Source organism: Aptenodytes patagonicus, chromosome 5, assembly GCF_965638725.1.
Source record: "Aptenodytes patagonicus chromosome 5, bAptPat1.pri.cur, whole genome shotgun sequence".
Classification (NCBI taxonomy): domain Eukaryota; kingdom Metazoa; phylum Chordata; class Aves; order Sphenisciformes; family Spheniscidae; genus Aptenodytes; species Aptenodytes patagonicus.
The window spans coordinates 17508516-17521881 of record NC_134953.1 but is presented as its reverse complement, the minus strand read 5'-3'; the positions used below and the strand labels follow the sequence as shown (position 1 = coordinate 17521881).

The following is a 13366-nucleotide window of genomic DNA, read 5'->3' as shown; positions in this document are numbered from 1 at the left end:
ACTGCTTTCGGCTCTGGCATCCATACCCGGCACATGGCAGGGGTTCAGAGCTGAGCCAGGCACATGGGTAAAGATCTGGCAGTACTGAGCGAGGCCAGGAGCCTTGTGGAGGACAGTGATGGGGAGACACACCCCCAGGCCCCATCCACCTGCAAGGAGAGAGAACTGGGATGGCTCTGTGGCCACCCAGCTTGGGAAGGGGTCCACATAGTCCCACAGCTGGGCTTGAGGTAGGCAAGCCAGAAAAAAAGACTGAAGGCTCCCAGCGAAGGCAGTTCATGTGAGAGCAGCTCAGGGAGAAGATGGCATCCCCAGCCCAGAGTGATTTAAACCCAAGGTTGGGCATTCTTGTGTGAATCTGCTCTGCCTCTAACAGGGGTCAGTAAATGAGCAGCCTGACCAAGAATGCCCGTGACACATGTGCATGGGGAAGGTGTGACACACATGGACATGTGGATGAGGATATGCATGCTTGTGGCATTTAAGCAGCTCCACTTCATTCCTGACCCCATTGCACAGACCAAACAGCACCTCCAGCACCTGGTCCCAAGGCATTCCTGGCTGGCACAACTTCTCCAGCATCATAGCCCCAGCCCAAGCAGCAGCACCCTCCTCGGGGTCTCCAGCCACACACCATCAGGCAGGGCTGGGAAGGGGGGTCAAAGCCAGGCTGGGTGGGAGGGGGCTCCACTGGCCACCCAGGAAGGTGGAAGCCATCACTCAACGCCGGGGGTCACTGTCCTCTCCGTGGGATGGACTCTCAGAGGCTCCTTCAGGGCCATGAGGAGCTGAAATAGAGAGAAGCAAAACGCTGGACCTTTGCTGCCCAGCTTCAGCCTTGGCTCCCAGCCAGCCGGTCCGGGCGATTTGGCTTTGGTTTGGGTTCTCTTAGAAAGAGGATGCCTGCGCCCAGCCTGCGGGGGGGCTAAGCCTAAAACTAACAACAGTGGCTGGGGGGGGGGCTGTCCGTCGGCTGTAACTCTACCTTCGTTTGTTTGCTTACAGCATCCACCCAAAATGCCCGTGTGTGTCAGTGGGCCCCTGTGTCAGTGGCAGCTGAACTGCTGACCCCAGGAGTTTGCAAAACACCAGGGTTATGGCCCCTTTGACATCGCAGCCCGGCAGAGCCGCAGCTCATCCTGACCCCAGCCCTGGGGAGCCAGCCCCCAGGGCACCCCACACGGCCCAGAGAGAGCTGAGGGGAGCAGAGGGAGGTGGCGGGGCCAGTGAGAGCAAACCCCAAAGAAGCGGCGAGGTGGGCACGCTCCCCATGGCACCTGCTGCTCCCCCGGGTTGGCCACAGCCCCTCAGCTTGCTGGCCAGCCCCACAGACCTGCCCCAAAGCCCCCTGCTAGCACTTATCCAAGCCCAGCCCTTCAGCTCCCATCAGCCCTACAGCCCCCACCCCACACTGGCACTGGGGCTGGCACAGGAACCATGCCCCTCTCCAGCTCTCCTGCCCAGGGCCATGTCTGGTCTCTGTGCCACTCTGCACACCTCTGTGTTTTGGGAAGGCGGGGAGCATGTAGTCCCAGGCAAAACCACAGCCAGAGCCTGGGGGCAGTCTGTAACTGGTTTCTCCCAGACACCATCTGTGGTAGGGGACTTCACACCATCCTGGAGCGTGGCCATGGCATGCACGAGATGCCCAAGCTGCCATCATGGTGCAGACACCATCTCCAGGGTCTGCAGGGATGGATCAGGGCTGCGGGGAGCCAGCCTAGGCACAGGAGCAAGCACCCAGGGAGTTCAGATGGGGTTTGAGAGCTCTCCAATGACTCTGCTCCCACTTCTTCCCCAGGAGCCAAAATCCCATCTCCCAAGGGCCCTGCCCCACCACAGCCTTCCCCTGTGAGCTGAGCACCAGGAAGTCTAGCGGGGCAGACATGCCATAGGCAAGATCCCTGTCCCCTGTGCTCTCTTCATCCTCTGCTCTGCCCATCAGCAACAACCCTCCTATCCAGCCCCAAAAACCTTGTGTGCTGCAGCTTGGGGTCTCCACCCCCCTAAGAGCCCGTTGGGGGAGCAGGGGCTGGAGGCATGGAGGGGGTATGGGGTGTCCCACAGCTCCTATGCAGAGCCATCACCAGCAAGGACACCGCAGAGGCCAAATCCTGCCCATCCAGCCTAGGGCTCTGCCACCGCTGGGGCTGGAAACAGAGGACCACAAGGTCCCTGCGCTCCCTGCATCGACGTGCCTCCCTGGGAGGATCCCTCCGGCAGATCCTAAATCCCCTTGGGGCACAGCCCAGCCACTCTGGGCAGACCCCGTCCCCCCAGCTGCCACCAGCCCTGGCAGGGAAGCGCAGCCAGTGGTGACGGTCCTGCCAGTGTCAGGGACAGCCCAGCCCACAGCGATTAGATTCGCGCCTCGGAGGGGTCGAAGGCCAGGACACCTGCGACCTCCGGGTATCTCAGCTGCGGCTGTCTAGAGCAGAGCTGCTAACACCGCCCTGATGCAAGGCGGGCTGCGCTGGGGATGCAGGAGGGGACGGTGTGGGATGGCTGCAATGGAGCCTCGCCCAGGCTGTCTTGCATGAGGCTCTCTACCACAGCCCAACCACATTCACCTTTAGCGCCTGCTTTATGTGTTTGTGAGTTTAAACCCAACTCATGGCACAACCCCTGCTCCAGCATCAGTCTGTGCTCCCCCAGTACCTTCTGCTGTGCCCCCACTGCAGACCATAAAGCCACAGGTGTCGCAGCAGCACCTTCGTGGAAACAACCCCCTCTTACATTCTGGGCAGCGCTGTGGAGCTGGGGACATGCATCCCCACTGCAAACAGACACGCTGAGCAGATATCACAGCCTGCGAACACCTGGCGCAGAGCCTGGCCGTAAGCAACCTCCTGTGCTGGGATGTGCAGCCGGGAGCAGCCGTGGTAAATCAGCCACCGGCACCCGCTGTGGAGCCGAGAGCTGGAGAAGCCTCTTCTCCCTCAGAGCAGTTGGTGGGGTGAACACCCACATGTCCAGGCTCCCAGCCAGCTCAAGGCACACTGGAGAGGACCCAGCACATGACCAAGCACCAGCGAGCAGGAGATGACCCCAGACCTGGGGGGTCATCCCACAGAGTGCACCGGTGGCATTTCTCTCTGCAAGGTACGTTGACGGGAAGAGGATGGGAATTACCGGCAGCCTGGCCCTTCCAGATCCTGCTGCTTCCTCTCTTGGTTGCAACGTGTCCCCAGCTCAGCTCTGCCAGGGCCAGCCCTGCACGTTAGGGTGCCGGCGGCTCCCTGAGGCAATAGCAGAGGTACCTGTGCCCACTGCCCGGCAGGACATAACAGGGATAGCACAGCTAACGCTGCAGAGAACAGGACACTCATCACACCCACCACCAGGGTGGTCCTGGCTGAGGGTGGCTCTGCTGGCCCTTTTCCTGGCTCCTGCTGCCACCGAGGTGCCACCCACCCCACGGCTCTCTGCCCCACCTTGCAGAGCCGCTGCACCCTGGGATAACAGGGGATGCTGCATCTCCAGGGGTGTCCCACTGGCTTCCTCTATAGCCCAGGCAGCCAAGCCCCAGAGAAAAGCAGTATTAACCGCAGTTCAGTGTGGGAACCAGCAACAGAGAGCTCATGGAGCAGGGGACCAGCCCCACCTACAGCACGGTTACAGCTGCGCCTCTCAGCTGCCCTGGGGCCGAGTTGAAACCCAGCAAGAAAGCTATTGGGGCAGGACCATCTGAGGCATCACAAGGAAAATCGCTGCCTGGCCACACTCAGCAGAGCAGCTCCCCATCCCGCTCCTCCATCCCTGAAAAAGCAGCTCAAACCTGACCTCTGAAACCAGAGCATCCCCTGGGAGCTGCTGGCCAAGCCCAGCCACCCAGCTAGAGACAACACAGCCAAGCCCCAGCCCAGTGGGGCTGCACCTGGGCCAGACCCTGCAGTGAGCAGCCCAAGCCCCTCGCCAAGCACAGCAGGCCAGTTCAGGAGGGCCATGGAGAGTGCGGCAGTGTGGGTGCATGGGCATGGTGCTCATGCATGGTGACCTCCACATCGATCTGTGCTGTGGCCACATTTCTCTGCTGCATAGCTCAGCCAGAGTCAGGGTTCCCCAGTGCTGCTGGAGCAGGGAGGGATGCATCCCCAGCAATGTCAGCATGCAGAGCCCCAAAATGCAGCAGAGAGGAGGGATGCTCAGAGCTAACCACCTCCCGGAGCAACCCCAGAGTCGTCACCTGAGTTGGGGCACCATTTATCTCCCTGGGTCCTGGCACCTCCACCACCCCATGGGAGAGTGACAGGCTTCGCACCCTTACATACATCTCCAGCATGGGGAGCCCACATATGTACCTAGGCACACAACTTCATTTTTCCCCCCACCCCATGCAAAACAAGGCAGCCCTCACACTGGGAGCCCCATGCTTCACTCCCCGCACACAGAGAGCCTCCTTCCCCCCGCCACCCCTGAGCACCCCCCAGCCCTGCCGTGCCCGAGCTCACCTGCTCTTAGACAGCCCTGTTTGTTTGTGCAAGGTATTTGCAGCCGGGGGCACCTGCTTTGATACCATCAGCTCCGTGAAGGAAGCTGCTCACCTAGCGTGACCCCTGTAATCCCATCCTTCCCCATTAAGCGCTGTGTGTGAGCGCATCCCCCCTCCCAGCCTCCTGCCATCTCAGCATTTATCTCCCTCTCCCCAAGCTGAGCACATCAAGGCTGTGGCATTGCTGGGGAGGGGGAAGCAAACCTCCCCAAGTGACTCAGAAAGGGTCCTGGCAATGCCAACACCCCCCAGCCCCTCCATTGCCCCCTCTGGGATTGGGATGTTCCCTCTCCCCTGGCATCGCCCTGCAGCAGTGCTGGGAACCAGGCAGCACTTGTGGCGAGGCTTTGGGGATGGGCTGATCCTGCAGCGGGGTGGACAAGCTTGGTCTCCTCAAGCCTCCTGCCACCAACACCATGTCCCCCATGGTGCCACCTTTGCCCCCTGGCAGGACTGTCCCTCCTGCCACAGCCCCTTGTCCCAGCTACCTAGACACCCCTAAGGAAACCAGCACCCTGAAACTGTCTCCTTCTACCCTTTAAGAGGCCAAATGTTCCTTCTCAGCCAGCACTGCCTCTCCCACCCTGTGTGTAGCAGCCATACAACCCTGCCAGGGCCGAGCTGTGCCCACTCCCTCCCCTCATCGGCCCCCACCAGGCTCCAAGCCAGCTGCCTCCCCCAGCCTACCCTTCCAGGAGCACCTTGTTAAAAATGATCTACTGGCTCTTATCTCCCCTAAGCCAAGCTGCTCCTCGGTGGAGAGCAAGGAGGACCAAGGCCCGGCAGACAAATTAGCCCTGACCCCTTCCAAGCACACACAGCCAAGATCTATGAGGTCCTGCACATGCCAGTCCTGGCAGGGGCTGGGCACCATTCTGGCACCGGCACAGCCACAGCTCCGTTCACCACCTCAAACTCCTCTCCTGCACCATCAGCACAGGGCACCGGGGCGCTGTGCCCTGCCAGTGCCTCTCAAACACGCATCCAGCTCTCAGGGAGGATGCTCCTGCATCTCTTCACTCAGCAAGGCTGCTGAATCGCCTCACTTCCTACAAACCTCCCCGGGGCAATGAAATTTGCAGGGGCATCTCACAGTGCTTGTGGGCACAGGCACAGACCACTGGCCCCGGGCACCCTATTGCCCTGGGATGGCAGGAGGAACGATACTTCCCCAGGGACACGACCTCTCCCAGCCGGCACCCATCCTCCCGGTAGGGCCAGACCCAAGCACGCCGCTCCACGCCTGCTCCTCCCGGAGCAGGAGCAGAGTGCTGGATGCCCTTTGCATCCCAGGGGCTGCCCAGACCCAGGGAGCGTGGCCACGCCCTGGTGCGAGACCCCAGCGGGCCTGGCAGGGACAGGCAGCCGGGCAGGGAGAGGCAAGGAGAGGCCAGGAGCTGGCCGGACCCCGGACCCCCCCCCCCGGACGGGAGCGTGGCCGCAGAGCCGTCGCGCTGCCCGCCTGCCACCTAGCGGTCCCCGCGCTGGGACCCGCCAGCCCCCGCCGCCTCCCGGGCCCCGCCACCGGCCCCACGCCTCCGGTCTCCCAGCAGGTACCGGGGTAGCGCCGCTGCCTCTCCCAGCCCCCCCGGCATCCTCCCCCCGCGCTACTGCGGGGGTGCCACGCACCAGCCAAGGGGGGTGCGCCGCCCCCAGGCCGGCTCTGCTCTGTCCTCTGGTGCCTCCCAGGCAGGCACGGTCCCCAGGGACATAGCCCTATGCCGTGGGGTCGAGATGCCAACAGTCCTTTCCCCTTTGCTGCAAGGGGCATCAAAGCCTCCCTCCGTGGTAGTCAAGGGCTGTTTGGGGCCAGAAGGAAACAGCAGGGATGTGGGAGGCAGAGGGGAGCTGCACAGGCCCCGGAGGAGAGAAACAGCCCCACTAACAACCTAGGACGGAGCCTGAGCTGAGGATCTGCCCTGGAGGATTTCCTACTGGAGTCCATGCAGTCGAGAAACTCACTGTCCCAGGACACCAACAAGGCCAGCAGGGCAGGACAGTACATGGTGCTTCTCAGGGACAACAGCCAGTGTCACAAACAAGGAGGGCCGGGACAGGCATCGGCCCATGGGCCAGGGATGCAAGATCGGATGCAGGGAAACCACCAGAGAAACTTTTAAGGACAGGACCAGCTCCCAGGGGTGAGAAGTGCCACCTGACTGAAGCGCAGAAAAGATCAAACCCTCTCCAGGCACCCAGACATGGGAGGACATGACTCCCCAGCAAAGGTCAGAGCTCAAACCTGCCCCACACCCTGCAGGCACTGGTGTTTCACCCCTCCATAGGATAATGCTGGGCTGAGAGCAAGACATAAGCGAGGACCTTGCTGTGATAGTGCCCAGCACCAGGGCCAATATGACCCAAACCAGGGGGGTGTTGCTAACAGCTGGGTTACCTTTGGGAGCACACGTGGAGCTGGGTCCCTGCCCCATACAGCCACCTGCGACTCTGCCCCTTCCCTCAGCAGCTTGGATGCAGCGCTGAGCTGGTTCATGGGGCACAAGCGTGCAGAGCCCACAAGGGAGAGAGAGGAGCCCCCAGCCATCGCCAAGGGAAGCAAGTGTCAGGGACTGGACACAGAGGAGCATCTCCCACTGCGGTGCACATGGGAGGAACCTGCCAGCCAGCAGTGACCCCCCCTCCAGACCTGACGCCTGAGAGACCTTTATTCAGAATGTAAAAACAGTTCTTTACAAAGCAGATTGACCCAGAATCTCCCCCCAAATCACAAATAGGCTGTGAGCTCCCACCCCACCATAACTGCAGTTGAGGACGCAGCCTGGGCCCCAGTTTCACACTTCCAAGTGTATAAAAACCATCAAATTGTGAGCAAATAAAGCAAACACACTAGAATCAGTGAAACTGCCTGTCCCACCACTGGCTTTACGTCCATCTGCTGGGGAAGGGGCCAGGACTGGGTATTTCAGAGCTAGGGAGAGGGGGTGCACAGAGCAGAGGTCCAGGACAGCAAAAAGGCACAGGGCAAGGATCACCTCCTCCATCCCCAAATCCCAGCACAGGGATGGGGAGAGGGGGTATACCAGCAGCATCCATCCAGTTTTGGGATCAGCCTCCCAGGGCTGTGGGAAAGGAGACACCCCAGTGCTGGGAGCAGCCCCTGCTCCCCAAAAAGTTACAACAGAAAAAAAATAAAAATAAAAACAAAGCAGCAAACATTGAGGTCCTGGCAAGAGGTGTCCGAGGTAAAAGCCATCCAGGGAGAGAAGTCCCAGCGAGTACCTGGAGGAAGAACCAGACTGAGACCAGCAGCCTCCTGCAGCAGGGCAGCTTCCACCCACGCTTGCCACACCGGCGTCACAGCCACCCGGACCCTTCCTCCGAGGCTGCCCGGCCCCTCACCTTGCCTGGAGATAAGTTACTGCTTCCTCTTCTACTTCTTGGCTGGCATGATAGGAGCAAGCTCCTCCTCCTCCTCCTCCTCAGACAAGTCATCATCCTCCTCAAAGGAAGCATCTTCCCTGTGCACTGGGACACACAAATAATTCTGTTACTCACCAACGTATGTCTTTGCAAATACAACTGGCCCCCAAGACACCCCAAGAGCAGAGCAGCCCAAGGAGTGCTGGAGCAGTTTTAACAGCAGCTTGTGGGCAATAAGCTGTATCCCAGCTGGAAGGACATCTCGGAGGGGAATGGCAACAGTCAGCCATGGGAAAAGGGGACAGTGTGGGTCATCCAGCCCCCTTTTCCCATGCAAGGCTTTACGGCAGGGAAGGAATCCCTGCATGGAGACGGCCCCTGGGAAACCAGCACAAAGGAGGCAAAGTCCACGTGCTGGGCAGCACCAAGCGCATCTCCCAGGGGCTCCCCAGTCGGCGTTCTTGCTGGAGGGAGCCCCTCCATTACCTTCGCTCCTCCCAAGCCTTTCCCCACCCACTAGTCCTTACCGATCTGGTGCCAGCCAGCAAGGTGTACCGGGCCAGAACCCGCCGCCAGGCGGAAGGTCACCGGAGGCTGCAGCTTGAAGTTGTCCAGACTCAGCTGCAAAGAAACAGAGATGGAGCTGAGTTAGTGGCAGAGGCAAAAAGCAGAATGTCCTGCAGTCCCCAGCACGGCACCCGGCCCAGTTCAACATGTCCTTCTGAGGGCATCTGCAGCCAGGCTGAGGCTACCCAGGGCATTTCCCCGTGAGCTGCAGACCAGCTCGTGGCCAGGATCCTAGGGGGAAGGTCCACAAACATCCAGAGATGTCCAGTTCCCTGCAGCCATCCCCACCCAAGTCTTCAAAACAACCTCCTACCAAGGGCTGGCATGACAACTTCAGATTCGCCACAGGCACAGCGATCTCCTGGTTCTCGTGGTTTCGCCCAACCACCTCCACCACATTGCACTCATCCTTGGCACCGTCCGTGAGGCAGACCTGGGTGGGAGCGGAGATCGTGAACTACTGCTCTCCCAGGGGACACAGCAGGGACAGCCGGGGGTCTCCATGGGACAAGGGACCCACAGCAATGCTATCAGCCCTGCTGCCACGCAAGGTGTGAGGATGCTGCTCCACAAAACAGGGAGAGCACGGAGCCCCCCCCCCCAGCAATTGCCCCCTGACCACCTCCGGAGGGGCTCTGTGCCTTTCCCAGCTGGGACAGCTGTTCCTGCAACCACCTCAAGAGATGGTGCCTGGGCTGCATTTTCTGCTGATCTGACCCACGCTGGCAGGTTCTGTGCTCCCAGGACAGAAAGCATCTTCCAGGGAGACCAGGAATGAAGCCCTGCCATCTAGCTGGGCTTGGAGAGCAACAAGCCAGAGACCCAGCTGGTGAGGGGGGCCATGTTCTAGTGGGAGGCTCCAGCAAGGTCAAATAGAAGGAAAAAATACTTTCCTTCACCCCATGTCTGGAGTACTCCTCTGCTGAGCAGCCTCCTGATGCCACTGGCTTTGCTCAAGCACCTCCATAAACATGACAGTCCCGTGCCCTGCCATGAGAGCAGCCAGTGCCGAGACCACAGCCAAGTGAGTCCCCTGTTCCAGCCCGGCCAGGGAAGGGGGAATGAGCCTGGGAAGTGGGGGTGAGGCTGTGGACCACCATGGGAGAGGACAAGCACAGTTAATTCTCATTTCTCTTACCACAGACAGGGCCAAAATGTGGTCGGAGTCATCTTCCTCGTCCACCTGAAACGTGTAGGATTTGGTACTGGCAGTCAGCTCGCAGCCTGTAAAGAGGAGATCAGAAAAGCTGCAGCAGTGGTTACATGGCCCCAGGCACCATGGGCAAAGGGTTCCCAGGGCGAGCCCCAGCTGGGCACACACACAGCACCCCTCAAACACTTTATTTTCTCATGCTCAGGAGCAGCCTCAGGCCAGGGCACCCTGGGCTCCAGGATAAAGTGTCTCCAAGAACTATGCACCTGGCTCAGCACCATACAGGGACAAAACCTGGTGTCCCCAGACCAGGCTGCCGTGAAGCAGTGCCCAGGGGCACCCAAGGCCCCCGAGCACAGGCAGGGCAAGGCTCACGCCCTCCAGAGAGCCACACAGCCAGGGTGCACTGCTCTGGACAACAGGAGAGGGAGCATACAGAAAGGCAGGTCTGATCTCCCCAGCATCGGCAAAATGTTTGCTCTGGGGAGAGTCTGGAAGCAAAGACATGGAGCGTGAGACCTGAGTGATGGGGAACAACCCGAAAGGGGGATGCTGGGCCAGGCTGCAGGGAGCTGGAGTCCCTCAAGACAAGTCTCGAGACAGATTTTATTACACACTTCTCCGAACAGCTAAAAAACCAAGGGAGATGCAAAATTATGTCCTTGGCTCTTAGGATCAGGATGCAGCCGACCCTGGGGAGGAAGGAAAGGCAGGGTGCCCTGGGTGTGTTTGGTTACTGCAGGATGATCCACCGATGTGAAGCAGATCAGAAAAACACAGCCCTGAGCCCTGCATACCAGACCCGGCATTTGCAACGGAGAGAGCGGAATTAGTCTCAGCAAACACAGCCCAGGGCAGGACATCTTCCTAATCGTGCTTATGTATTCAGCTCACCAGGGCAAGGACTGAAATCCAGGTGCATAAAAGGCCTCGGGGGCTGCTGCTCCACTTCCCTTTTTGATACAAGCGTTTGCTGAGCCGCGATGTTTGAGATGCTTTGGGGCGGGAGCAGCCCCGGACACGCGTGCGCACGCCTGCTTGCACAACACGTTTATGAGCAGCGCAGGGCCACGTGTGGCGGGGGTTTAACAGCCCCAGCCAAAACCCCTCCCAGAGAGGAGGGACACGGCTCTGCCGCCCCGCGAAGGGCACCCACGAAACGCTGACGTGGGACCGCGGGGGATTAACCGGAGGAGCGGGAGAGGCCGGCGAGAGCCGGGAGTGCCGCCTGCGCTGGCGCAGGAGCGGGGCTGCCACCCCCCACCCCCCATTACTCCCAGCCCCTCCCGGTCCCCTGCACCCACAAGAACCTCAAGACCCCACGCGGCTCCCCCCAAACCGCCCCAGAACCCCCACCACGTGCCCGCTCCCTCCCAAGCCCGGCCATACACGTGTCCCTCTGCCCCGGCCCCCGCTCCCCAAACTCCAGGGCCTCGCTGGTCGCCCTCACCCCGGCCACACACGTGCATCTCCCCAGTGTCGTCCCCCCCGGCACGTCTAGTACCCCCCGGGGCTCGGTAATGCCCTCCACCTGTCTCTTCAGACCCACGTGTCTCTCTTGCCCGCCCCCCCCCCCCCCCCGTGTCTCTGCTGCCCCCAGGTCTCTCTTTTGCCCCCCCACGTGTCCCTATTGCCCCCCACGTGTCCCCCCCCCAGGTCTATTCCCCACCCACGTGTCTTTCCTGCCTCCACGCCTTTACTCCCCAAAGTCTCCCTCTTCCCCCGTCTCTCTCCTGCCCCCCACTTATTGCCCCCACGTGTCTCTCCTGCCCCATCCCTCTTGCCCCCCACTTCCCTATTACTCCCCCCCCCCCCCGCGTCTCTCCTTACCCCCATCTCTCTCTTACCCCGCTCCGTGTCTCTCGGAGAGCCGGTCTATTACCCCCCACGTGTCTTTCTCCCCTACCCCCCCCCCCCCGCCGTCTCTCTATCACCCCCTCCCCGTGTCCCCGCTCCCCCCGCGGCCCCCGGTGCCGCTCACCGAAGAGGACGCTGCCGGGGCAGCCGGGCCCGTGCGGCTCCATGAGACGGCAGCGCGGCGCTGGGAGCGGAGCGGAGCGGAGCGGGGCGGGCCGGGCCGAGCCGAGCCGAGCCGCCCCGCCCCGCGCCCGCCCCCGGCTGTGGGTGACCGAACGGAAGGGCCCTGCAGCACCGTCCCGCGTGGGGGGACCCCGCCGGCATCAAGGTCGAGGGGTGCTTTCCGGAAGGGCTCGCTCCGCGTAGCAGCTGCGCGGGGAGGGGAGTACCTGGTGAAATGCCGCATTTATAGCGTTTTATTTCCTTGCAATAAAAGCAGAAGCGTTATTACCCCGGTGGGATCCTAATGACTTTTCCTGGTAACTGGCCTCTTCCATCAGATTTTTCGGGGGGGGGGGGGGGGGGGGCAGGTAGGCAGGAGGGGGAACAGTGGAAGGGGAGAGGGTCTTACATTGCATGGATGGTGAACGGCCCAAAAGCCACCCAGGAGATGAAAGACACCACCGCATCCTTTCACCGTGGGGTCTCCTGCCCATCCTGGCCTTCAGCCAAAGCCAGCTGGGCAGGACAATGCATTTGCTGACCACGCTGCCAGCTGTGGAAATGTCACACCAGAAAAGTGGCCTTTACTAGCGGTTGTCCACCTATTGCCCTTCTCACGGGCACCATCCCAGCTCCAGGGCACCAGCCTTCCCAAACACTGGGGAGAAGATAGAGGGCACCGGTAGAGCCCGGAGAGGCAGAAGGCCAAGGGCATGAAGAGGGGTAGCGGAGGGGTAGGAGGGTAACAGGGACGGAGGCAGGGGCACAAGGGGAGGGACCTGCTCACCCCTATCCCTTTAAGCGTGAGCGAGGAGGAGAGCAGTGTGATCTGACACCGGGGACTGGGGTGCAGGAGCCTTTGAGCACAGAAGGCAAGATCCCACTTCAAAATCTACCGCAGGGAGCAGAGGGCGGGACTGGCCTTTCAAAGCAGAAAGGGAAGCAGCCTGGTCCGTGCTGCAGGGGTGGAGGCGGGGGGCAGCCGAGTTAAAAACAAACCCCGCTAATGATGAGCTCACACCACGCTCTTGGTCGGGAGCTGGCTCTGCTCCCACTGCAGAGGAGATCTCCACCGGCCAGCCATTTGCTCTGCTCCAGCTGGAGTCAGTTCAAGAAAAACACGACTGAAGAGGTTTGAAAAGCCGATCCCAGTCCCAGAGAGAGGCAGGCGCTCGCTCAGCGATGGTTATACAAGCGCACTCGTTTGCTTCTGCGGGAGCTGCTCTCCGCAGCCATCTGGCTGGTGGCAGCACGCTGCCTACGTGACCCGTCTGCAGCCACCACCCTGGAGCGAGGGAGGCAAGAGAGCCCATTTCTGCTTCCCGCTCCCTTAAAGGAAGAGTTCCTGGCGCAACATCGGAGTTCGAACCTGCCTCCCAGGCTGCGATGCATTTGACATAGGCAAGTCGTATTGCCATTTCTGCCGTAACTTTGTGAAACAGGCTTCAAGAAAAGCAAGACACCTATATGCAACACATTATGATTTTGTGAAGAAAAACAATCGTTTTAACATAGCACACATTCACTGGGTTAGGAGGGAAGTTTTTAACTGCTCATTTCCCTGCTTAGTTTGCATGTTATCATGCTCTCCACAACAGATGGCTTTTGAACTGCATAACCAGCGCACCTCTACAGCAGGTGGATGAACTCTGGTGAACTGACCTTAGGAAAAAGCTGCTTTTAATACCCCGGCCCATCCCTTTTGCTCGGCTGCCCTGCTCCCTGCCCTGCTCCCTGCCCATTCTAAGCAGGAA

At 60.6% G+C, this 13366-nt stretch overlaps 1 protein-coding gene across 1 annotated transcript; it reads right to left on the bottom strand.

Moving 5' to 3' along the window:
* Nucleotides 1-7140: 7140 nt before the first annotated feature.
* On the bottom strand, nt 7141-11632 carry NPM3 (nucleophosmin/nucleoplasmin 3). The gene is made up of 6 exons (XM_076338890.1): nt 11575-11632; nt 9579-9664; nt 8754-8873; nt 8401-8494; nt 7853-7978; nt 7141-7732 (listed from the first exon to the last, which is right to left on the bottom strand). Exons 1-5 carry the CDS (start codon nt 11615-11617, stop codon nt 7884-7886), a joined length of 438 nt encoding a protein of 145 aa, XP_076195005.1. The 5' UTR covers nt 11618-11632; the 3' UTR covers nt 7141-7732; nt 7853-7883.
* Between the last annotated feature and the right edge of the window lie 1734 nt (nt 11633-13366).